The sequence below is a fragment of the Fulmarus glacialis genome, unplaced genomic scaffold (genome assembly GCF_000690835.1).
Source record: "Fulmarus glacialis isolate BGI_N327 unplaced genomic scaffold, ASM69083v1 scaffold35492, whole genome shotgun sequence".
NCBI classification, from domain to species: Eukaryota; Metazoa; Chordata; class Aves; order Procellariiformes; family Procellariidae; genus Fulmarus; species Fulmarus glacialis.
Genome location: NW_009196553.1, coordinates 3834 through 14386, shown reverse-complemented (window position 1 = coordinate 14386; position 10553 = coordinate 3834). Strand labels below are relative to the sequence as shown.

At 45.8% G+C, this 10553-nt stretch overlaps 1 protein-coding gene across 1 annotated transcript in view; it reads right to left on the bottom strand.

The window, feature by feature from the left end:
• Positions 1-1786: 1786 nt before the first annotated feature.
• LOC104072704 (complement C1q tumor necrosis factor-related protein 8-like) overlaps positions 1787-10553 on the bottom strand; it is a 9572-nt gene continuing 805 nt past the window's right edge. Inside the window, exons 2-3 of the mRNA XM_009572237.1 lie at positions 3112-3352; positions 1787-2334 (exon numbers count right to left, since the gene is read on the bottom strand). Coding sequence (XP_009570532.1) covers positions 1787-2334; positions 3112-3337 — 774 coding nt within the window. The 5' untranslated portion in view covers positions 3338-3352. The remainder of the gene's footprint in view (positions 2335-3111; positions 3353-10553) is intronic.

Genomic DNA, 10553 nt, shown 5'->3' with positions numbered 1-10553 from the left:
AATGTGGCCATTAGGGCTTTTACCACCATCCTAATGGAAAGAGCTGATTAGGAAGCTTTTTGAGAAGGGGGGTGGGAAGGAAATGCTGTGCAATGGCCTGACCTAAGCAACTGGGATAGCTGACAGCAGGTCAGAGGGGGATCTGCATAAAATGCCCTTGGGAGGGTTTTTTTAAAGCTATTCAAGTTTCCCACTTTTCTTTTTCAGGGTTGCAGGCTGTGATGGAAGCAGGAGCACACATGGTGTTTCAAAGCTTGTAGACCCATTTTCATCATGCATTTACTTTGCAAATAGGCTACTTAAAAGTCCCTATCTTCATGAAGATTGTGAGATCTCAAAGATTTGATATTTATTTTACAGCAAGGGGTCATTAACTTCTGTTTCCCCATCCTGATACTTTATGATGGCTGTTTACTGGCCTGCAGGGAGACGAGTTGGTGTCAGTCTAGTTTCTGGAGTCCTTTGGTATTAAAGTAACTAAAATTGCCACCTGAGATGATTATGTGGGTCTGGATGTTCAGTCTAGTGCTTTTAGCCCTGTACTGTGAAAAGTGTATGCAGGTCAGTTAAACAAAACCAGGGTACTCAAAGCAAGTGTACTCAAAGCAGTATCTTTATTTCAGCTACTTTTCCAAGCAGCTGTGGATAGGCGAGGTACAGCAGTGAAGCAGTTTGCCCAGCAAGAACTTGTCATGTATCCTTCATACAAATGGCTTGGGATGCAAACAAAAGACTGGGGGAATGGGCAAGGAGGAACTGGGGAAAACAATGTTTCCTTTTGCATGTACCTTTCCACTGTTATGTCAATAAATTTTTAGGAAAAAAGAAACCAAATCCCCTAAAATATCACTGTTTGCAGTAAAGCACGTGTTTTCCTTCCAGTTTTGCCTTCTCTTTCCAGAAATGAGGGTGCTACAAGATGGTAGTTTAGACATGAGCATGGCCCCAAATTCCAGCTTGGCAATGAGCACTCTGAAATTGGATCCTAAGGCAAGGCCCGCCATTTTCCTTAAAATGAGAAATACACATGTTCCCTGCCATGCTGGATGTTCTTTGTGAGAACTGCTAGCAGTACAGAAGTCTGGCAATGTTATAGCATGTGGCTACAGCAATACTTAAAACTATGTGCCTCTGAAAAAGCTTTGCTAGATCGATATGCTGTTATCTAATTCTAGCATTGTGCTCTGAGAATGTAATATTACATGAAATGGAACAAAAACATAATTTAGGGTAAGTGTACTGTGCAAAATATCGTTCTTAACACTGGTGCATTCTTGCCCAGCTGAGTGGAGCAGACCTGGTGTAGGTGCTGGTGAGCGTGGGCTCTTATTAGCAATACTGCACACTGCAAAGATACCCAAGTATTGTTGTAGGAGTAATGACATTCCTTAACTAGCCCCCAGATAACCGGTATCTGAAGATGACCCTTAGATATAATTAAAACGTCTTCTCTAAAGCAGAGCACAGAGGTTAAATTTTTGCTACCAATTTGGCAAACTCTTTGGGAATATTACTGGGGATCTACACAGGGCTGCAGAACTGGGGCCTTCTGTGTGCTGCTTCTCCAGGGCACGTAAGGGCTGAAGCCTTCTCTGTACTTGTGTAGCTTGCATCACCTTGAAGCACAGTCACCTCCATCCACACAGGTGTCCTTGGCATGGGCATACAACCCTGTCAGCAGGCCAGGAGGCCTGTAATCCTTCTAAGTGGAACTAGACATAGGCATTTCTAAGAGGGAAGACACTAATGTATCTACCAAAGCTTTGAGCCCGAAGCTGATGAATGGCTACTCTACAGCTGGCTTGATTAAATGGCCATTGAAGATGATGTAAACATCAGACTCCTCACTATAGATGGCATTTTCTCGCTCCCGCTTGAACATCCTCACCCAGACCTCCTCTCCCTCCTGCAGGTCCAGCATCAGGCTCTGGCTCTGCATGATGCTCCGATCGCTGGGCTGGGCATAGAGGATGGCCACCTCCTTCTCGTTCTTCATCAAGTGCAGGTAGGTCTCCTTGAAGTTCCAGGTGTGGACGTTGAGGCTGAAGTAGTAGATTCCTGCCACATAGCAGAAGAACTTCCCCGAGAACATGTTGAAGTGCTTGTAGAGGTTCACAAACTCGGTGTCAAAAGTGACGTGCTGGAAGTAGTCTGAGCTATGAAGGGGTTTTCTCCGACCCACCGAGAAAGCAGCGTAGAGCTGCTTGCAGGAATGGCCTTGTGGGCCCGGTTGGCCTTTCTGTCCCTTCCGTCCATTAAGGCCACGTAGCCCTCTTTCTCCTTCCTTCCCAACTGCTCCAGGGTACCCTTTCTCTCCCATTTCACCCTTCTCACCTGCGAGCATAAAGGAAAACCTTGTCAAACACAAGCACGTGAAGCCCAAGCTGCGGACACATCCTACTGGAGACAACCAGCAAAGCAGCCATGCTAAAACACTCTTTTCCCAGCACAGATGTCTGGAAGCGTTGGTCAGAGACCAGCATCCTCCTAATCCTCAGAAAGATGAAAATGCCAGGTAGACGTTTGGCTCCACTGAGCTCGTGGTGCCAATGTTCAAGGTCCAATAGTGGAACTCCATGGTCCGACCAGACCAGTTACATGAATCCAGTATTCATGAACACAGCCCCTTTGTGCAGAGATTTGGGCAAGAAAAGTTACCGATTTTGCTGTCTGATTTGGGCCTGGGAGAGGTGGTTGGCTTTGTCTGGTCTGCATATCCCCGCTCACAGGACTCCCGGCACATCTCCTGAACTACATGCTTAACTTTTGTTTGCCTGCCTTATTGAGACAAAAAATGTGCAACAGAAAAAGTGAGTGAGTGTCTTTCCTGGTTTCTAACAACCCCACTGTTTAGTAATTCTGTGACAACATTGGCATCTGGTTTTTAGTGTGACCTAACTCGAGCTTCCAGTGATTGTTTTTTGAAGCATTAGAGTCTTTTGCCAACTCTTCTTACCTGCACACACTTACAGCCTGTGCCATGTAACCCCTTGACCTCCTTTTGGGTAAATAAAGTGGATGAGTTTCTTAGTGTAGGGGGGAGCACAGCTTGCAAAATGAGGGTGAGAAAGTAAGATAAAGGATGTTTTCACAGTAGTCAGCTTTACCCACCTTTGAGGATGGTGATATCTATAGTGGGCTGGACTTTGGGTACCGAATAGGCAGGGTCGCTGCTCATCCTTGTGTATCGCGAGGAGATGATGGAGACGGGCTGCTCTGAAGGCCCGCAGCATCGCACGCACGAGAGGCGTCGCGGTTCCCGTCTCGGCAGACCCTTCTCCAGCATGGCACCGACGTTCGCAGTGGACACCAAGAGCAGGAGGAACACAGCGCTCATCTTCAGCAGAGCCAGCTGGACCGAGCAAAGGAAGAGAAATGATTAACATGGTGATTGAAATCAGAGCTGCTGATGGGCCATCTGTTAATGTTACCACAAGGTGCATTTCTTGTGATTAATTATTAGCTTATCTTGTAGTGGCACCAGGAGATTCCAGGTAGGAAGGGTGCCCCACTGCGTACTGTTTACAAGCAATGCAAAAGGCAATCCCTGTCTCTCATTACCTACAGTTGAAATATCTGACAAGAGATACCAGGTAACCAAAAGAAAAAAAAAAAAAACAAAACGAAAAAACAAACACAACCTGTTGAGATCGGAAGCTAAGGCTGAGATGCTTAAAGCTGTCATAGCAAGCTCTGCTCAAGGCATGCTCGCTGCCTGGCTGCTGTTGGAACAGCCCTTGCAAAAGGTGCTGGGTAAAAGGCTCGAAGTGTTGCTCTGTTGGTTACTGTTTCTTGCATTGCCATTCTGAAAAATTCAAGATTAGATGCAGAAAATGAAACTTTATTTAAATATAGAGCCTAAACCTGATTTTTTTTTTTCTGAGGAAAAACCTGAAGGGAAATGAAACTTATAAAATAAGCATTTGTCTCTTTAGATAGTCTCTCTCACCTTCGTGCTGGTAACCTCTTTCCAAGGTGACCTAGCCAAGCAGTTTGTGGCTTTGACCGTATCCATGTGCTGTTCCTAGCAGAATTTCTGTGTATGCTTTCCATTTTTATTTTCCAGTGTGTGGAAGGGAAAGCCAAATAGCTGCAACAGACTGAACTGGGTTTTGCTCTGCACAAACACTAGTTTTTGCGATCATCTATTACATTTTCATCTGCTACTGGCAAGCTCCAAGGGCCCTGAATACTGGGTGAAATGAACAGAGAAAATGTTTCAGGCGGTGCAAAGGTGAGTTTTCTCTAGCTCCCCATCAGCCGCCTTCCTAGGGAGGGACTGGAGCTGGGGACTGGCAACTGCTGCCTCGTACCATGTATAATTAGTGTCATTCCACTGATTGCAGTGGTGTTTCATACAAGACAGATTTTGGCCCGATGCCTTCTTGAACATTATCCAAATTCCAATTAGCTGGATGGACTCTTGTTGACCTCAGGCTGGGAATAGCTTTTACAGCTTCTCTTCTACCAGCTTTAATTCCTGGAATAGTTGGGGAAGGTAGTAGCTAGATGTCCTGGCTTTCAGAAACAGTTCAATGAACACACAGGTCCCATCTGCAGAGTGAGGGAGGGGATCTTGCCTTGGAGCTCTACAAAGGCTTCACTGGGCACAAAATGGACCAGTTGAGAAAATATGGAAAAAAAAAAAGTGTCAGTCTGGGGCAAGGTGCTTGGATTGTACTGGCATTCTTGGGAGAAGCTTTCTTCTAGTTCTTACCTGCCCCAGAAGAACTGTCATTCACACCTTTTATTACTTGGTATAATCCAGCTCCCTGGAAACCCGATGAGTACTTATTAGCAGCAACATAATAACTTTCCTTCTGACAGCAGTGAAAGTTCTTTCATCAAATCTGTCATAACTTGAAATGATCTTTCTATTCATAATTGTACCTCATTCTAGGTACAAGTCTGAGGAGGGATTAATATTCCTTTTATATCAGTGTTCAGGGCCTGAATTTCATTTTCATTAAGTCCTTTTTAATTTTCATTCACTTCTTAAGCCATCTTCGTGCTGCCAAACAGGAACAGAAATGTAATGCAAGTCTAAATGGACAGCAGGTCATAAATAACCAGCCCAGAACAGAAAATTTGCACTGCAGAGAACATTTGGGGTCTGCACAATGTTTCTGGGGTCTCCTCTGCAGTGATTAAAGTTTGTGTATATACATAATGGTCTAAAGAAGACCCCATGTTCACTCAGAGTCCCAGGCAATCAGTCCTCTTTGGGACTAAAGGCTGTTTAGCCCTTCTCAGGAGTGTGGGTAGTCAATAACCTGGGGATAAAGTATAGGGCATTTGATTACATTATCAGAACATTAAAACCAGAGGACATAATTGCTTATAATACCTTCATGAAGGAGAAAGAGCATTCATTAAGAGGGGTATTCATAATGGGCGGAAGGGAAAGGATTCATAAATATGATGAAATTACTTTACATTTTTATAGGCCATTATTCTCCTTAAGATGAATGACTCTCTTATTTTTAGAAGTGACTTAAGGAAAAAAAAAAGTCTGGGTGAAAAATCAGTGTTCAGGTTGTGGACATTTTACATTACTGTAATCCGAGCACCCATTGAAGAAATTGTGGCCGCTGGCATGATTCATGAAGAACAATTACTCAAGCTATTGGCTAGAAATTGCATTTGAAAAAAAAATGAAGCAAACGACGCAACAATCCAGCCAATTCAGGGCATCCTAGAGCTGACGCCCCCGCACCGCATTTTCCTTTGAAAAGTTAGTGAAGTTAGTTCACTACAGTGGCAGAAATATGTATTTGGTTGCAATATCTGTGGTTAGGTGAGACCTCAATGATGTACGCGAATAAACAGTTTCAGATTTGCAGTCTGCTCATAAGAGACAAAGGACAGGAAAATAAGTAAAACAGGAAAGAGGTGGAGAGAAAGGAGTCCGAGAGGACTGCAAGAAAAGGACAATGAATTCAGCAGTATGGGATTATGTTTGGAAGATATCCAGCACAAAACTGGAGATCAGGTGAAGGAAAAACCCCAAACCGGAGAAATGAAATGTGCAACAGGAAAGGAAACAAACCTGGTAAAGATTTCTGTATAATAAAATCATGTCAATCTGGAGAAAAGAATGATTTGAACCAAATTTCAGAGAAGAAGCAAATATAACTCTCGTGGTGGTGGGGAAGTCAAATCTGATGCCTTAAAAAAAAGATACAAAGAGGATGAAGCTCAGAATTGAAGACCTGTGAGGTAAAGCGAGAGGTTGTTTTTAGCCATTTGTTTTTTCCCTGAAAGATAATTATTGTGATCTTACTTTGTCAAACGTGGCGGTGATGGATTTGACTTCAGCTGCACAGGTTTGTCTACTTGAGAAGACAGCAAAGCACAAACTCGGCTTTGCTCTGCGCTGGCCGTGACTCACCAGAGCACAGGAGGCTGCCTTCCCGCACATCTTTCAGATCCCCGCACGGGAGGGACATCCATCCTCCTTCCCACCGCGCTCCGACATGCTCGTTAGTGCCTGAAATGATGCATTAGTACCGCACCGAATACCCCGAGGCTGCAAAACTGAGTACGTTCCTCCTCGGTCATCCTTCACGACACCACTCTAGAGATGGACAGAAGCATCCGGAAAGCAACAGATTAAAACTGGAAGTACAAATGACTCTGTCTTCCGTACAGGGAACCTGCAAATCTCACCCTGGTTCGATTCAGAAGTCTTGCTTTTCCTATCAGGTAGAAAAACCCAGAGATGATGACAGACACACAGACATCCTAACGTCTGGGAGGAAAACTGGTCTCACATTTTTGGAAACTTTGAAGTGTGTAAATCTTTCACCTGAGGACACGAAGATGGTCGCAGCCCTCCCTCTCTCAAAACTATTTTTTCAGTTCAGCTTCTTTGGCTCTGCTTTTTAGCTTGGGTTGATTTTGAAACAGTTGATTGACAATTGATGAGTTTCAGTTTCAGTTGAAAAGCTTGCGGCGACATGTAGAAAAATGTAAATTGTTTTGATGCTTCTGACACTTCTTGCAAAATGCTCACAAAGCAGAAAGCTCACCACGAGGCTGAGCGCAAGACCTGTTTTGTTGCAATAGCTAATTTTGAAATAAATGGCTTCTTTTCCCATAAGGCTTTCAAGCCTCCCCACTCCAAAGCCATGAAACACAGCACAGCCCCCAGCCTCTGCAAGTGGAACCAGGATGAGACCCAACAACCAAGTGTGAATTTAATCTGATGCTAAGGAAGAAATTCTGCATGTGCTAAGTGGGCAGGTCTGTCTTTTGGGCAATATTTTGGCAAACAAAACTGCAAATTTATGAATGATGAAATGAGACATCTGAACCTGATGAAAAGGCACTTAATTTCAGTGAATTTTGGTCATGAGGATGGCTGGTGGTTTTTTGTGTTCATTATAACATTAGAATATATGTTATTGTTGGAGAGCTGTTTAAATGTTACAAAAGGGTTTTTTTGACTGAAACCACCCTTTAGCTAAGGTTTAAAAAGACTATTTGCTTTTTCTGTCCCTTTTCTTCCCCTCTAAATTTCTGAGTAGAAAGACAATATTGAAATATTACCAAAAGGGGTTGTTTGTTCAGGCCCAAAACAAGAAGAAAAAGCAAGCGAAAATGCCAGTCTCCCTGCACGAAATTCAAACACTCCCCTTTTTTCAGACCCTTTTGAAAGGGTGTATCTGTCTTTCTAACCAGAGCTGGCACTGCGAACCCTATAACGGTGCTGCACAGTGCTGGTGAGGATGCAATGCCCAAACCAGGGACACTGTTGTCTACCATGCTCAATCCAAGGCAGAACAGATGATTAAATAGCGTATTTTTGCTCTGCACTGACCTTGGAAGTACCCTGACTTAAAATATAATCCATCAAGCTTTTTATTTACACATTTTTTACCTGCTATGAACAACCTGCATCAAAAGTGCTGGTTTGCCAGTGAAACCTGGCATTCCCAGTGTCTGCCAGCAAAAAAAGCCAAATTCCTCCCATGCAGAGCTTTAGAGATGCCACAAAGCTTTGCTAGGGAAGGGCAGAAGCCATTAGTTCCAGTTCAGAGAGTTAAATGATGTGGTTCTTTCTTCCTGTGTGCAACTTCTTATTTAAATGTATTTTCTTGACACTATTACAGCTGGAGAGAGTACCTTGATTGATTTTTTTTGGTTCATGATTGAGTTTAATCTTACAGCTCAAGGTAGACAGCTTATGTATGAGGCACATTTGCTCATGCAAAGTTTTTTAATGATTCTGTGTACCTGAAGAATTTTAACACTTTGATGTAAAGTAACACATCTGGGCAATAGAAATTATAAGAAAATCCCCATAATATCTGCAAAAAACAGCTTACTTGCTCTGCACACAGAGAAGGTAAAGCAAAAATGCAAAGCAAGTCAGCCCGGAGGCTGGACAAAAAGGTTTTCCCTGTGGTTAGCAACGTGGAGTTTGCAACCTGAACCCTAATCTTGGCCAAACCTTGTCTGGTCCATCGGCACTGCAAGCAGTCCCTCTGGGATGTATAGGTCATGTCTAAGGTATAGATCCACATTAATTTACCCCAGCCAGTGTTTTCACTGGGTACAGTGGAAGTATGTCCTTACCTTGCAGGGATGCCCGAAGAACAAATCCCACTAATAACTGTGCTGAGCTCACACGCTGCGATATTGAAAGTTCACGAGGCAGAAATTGCTCTTGGATCCCTGAGCCGTGCTTTAAATTTCTGCTAACATTTTCCTTCCTGTTATTCCTAGGGCTTCACTCGGAAAAGCAATCTATGACTATCTTAGCTTTAATTTCATGGCGTGCAGGACAACGCCAGCCACTGCCCCTTTTAATTAGTGACGAATCTTGACTGAAAACCCAAGAGGGCGGTTAAGACTAAAGACTTTCTTGCGCCGCAGAGATGGAAAACACATGGATGTGTCAGCCTCGAACCTCGGCATCATTCCAGAGATGGAAAATATTCCGGTTCTGCTTTTTTACCTTTCTTCTTCTTTCAAGCCTTGACCTCCTCACTGCTCCAGACCTCCTTGCATCGCCAGCAGCAGGAGACGAATCATTGTCACGGCCGGGTTTGTCTGGACACTGAACTTCCTCTTGGAAATTATTTCTCCGGGATTTTTTTATTTTCTTCCCCAGGAGGATCTAAAATTTCATCATGAGCAACTTATTGTAGAAAAGCCCAAAACACTGAAGGAGCTTGTGCGTTTTCCAAGGCAAAGCTGCGACAGCTCAGCGGTTCCTCTGCCCGCGGTGCCAGAGCCGAGTGTGGGGCAGCTCCTTTCCGACACGATGCTGCAGAGATGCTTCGCTCGCGCTGAGCATCCGGAGCCCGCCTGCAGCCATGAAGTGACGTGAGGGCTCGCAGACAGGAATATTTGAATCCCGAAAAGCAACATGGTTTAAAAATTTCCACTGTCTGTAGTGGTTTGCAGATGACCGACGTTAACGCCCTGTTGTCCGCAGCGTTTATACAACGTGCTGGGGTGAAGCAGAAGAGGGGTTGGGAGTGCTGCTAGAGACAGCCGGGCTGGTTTGAGCCCTGCGAGTTGTGAGCGGGGTGGGAACAGAGGCAAAGCCAGAATCCGGCCACGGAGAGGTCCAGGGACGTTAGCTGCACTGGCCTGGGTGAACATTTGGTCAGTGAGTTTGTTGCTCCGTTTCTAATTACCTGGTTTGTTTTTAATTTTCTAGTGCTTTTTTAGCGTGTGCCTATTTCCAGTGTGGGTGAATTGCCCTAATTCCTCTGTCCCGGGAGGAGCTGAGGAACACCTTCACCCCCACTAGTACCTGAGCAGCAGCGGTTCGTGTGGTCACCATGTGCTCTCTCCGGCTGCAATTTACCTGTCCGGCATGGGAAGAGATGAGGATCCCGAGCAAACATCTCTTCCTATTACCTGCACAGGCTTAGACCTGGGGGATTGCCTGGATTTAACAGGGTCCCCCGCAGGCGCTATGGGAGGGGAGGCTGCGCCTGTTCGGAGCGGTCCCGTGCGCCCGGGCACGGTGCTGCCTTGCCTGGTCTGCGGCGGGGGCTGTTATCACACTTATCTCGGCGCAGACAGGGAGCAAAAGGACGTTTGCTGGTTCCTAAAGAAACCACTCTTCCCTCTCTCCTTCTCCTCTTCCCTGCGTGCACCTCCGACGCCAGGAACATGCCTGCGATGTCCTGGAAATGGCCCCGCTCCGGGCTGGGCGGCTCCTTGAGGCGGTCCCGGCTCCGCAGCAAGCCCGGATGGTGGTGCAGCCCGGCGCTGCCGGGGCACAGGGCACGTTACAGTAAGTCATTCCCGGGGCAGCTTCTCCGACAGAACAAACCACCCTGATGAAGCGGACGGCACCCAACTCTCCTTCGCCCTTCCCAGGGGAAAGGCAGCTTTCCTGTGACTTGTCACCGCTGACTCAGCCGCTCCGGGAACTCGGCTTTCTGTGTGCCAAAATAAAGCAGGCAGAGGTGTCCCTGCAGCGGGTCCCGTGCGGTGCTGTCCCGGCTGGGTGGGTGGGAGCACCGGGACACGGGTGCTGACAGCAGCGGGACCGTCCCGGCACGGCACCGCTGCAAACCCCTGCTCGC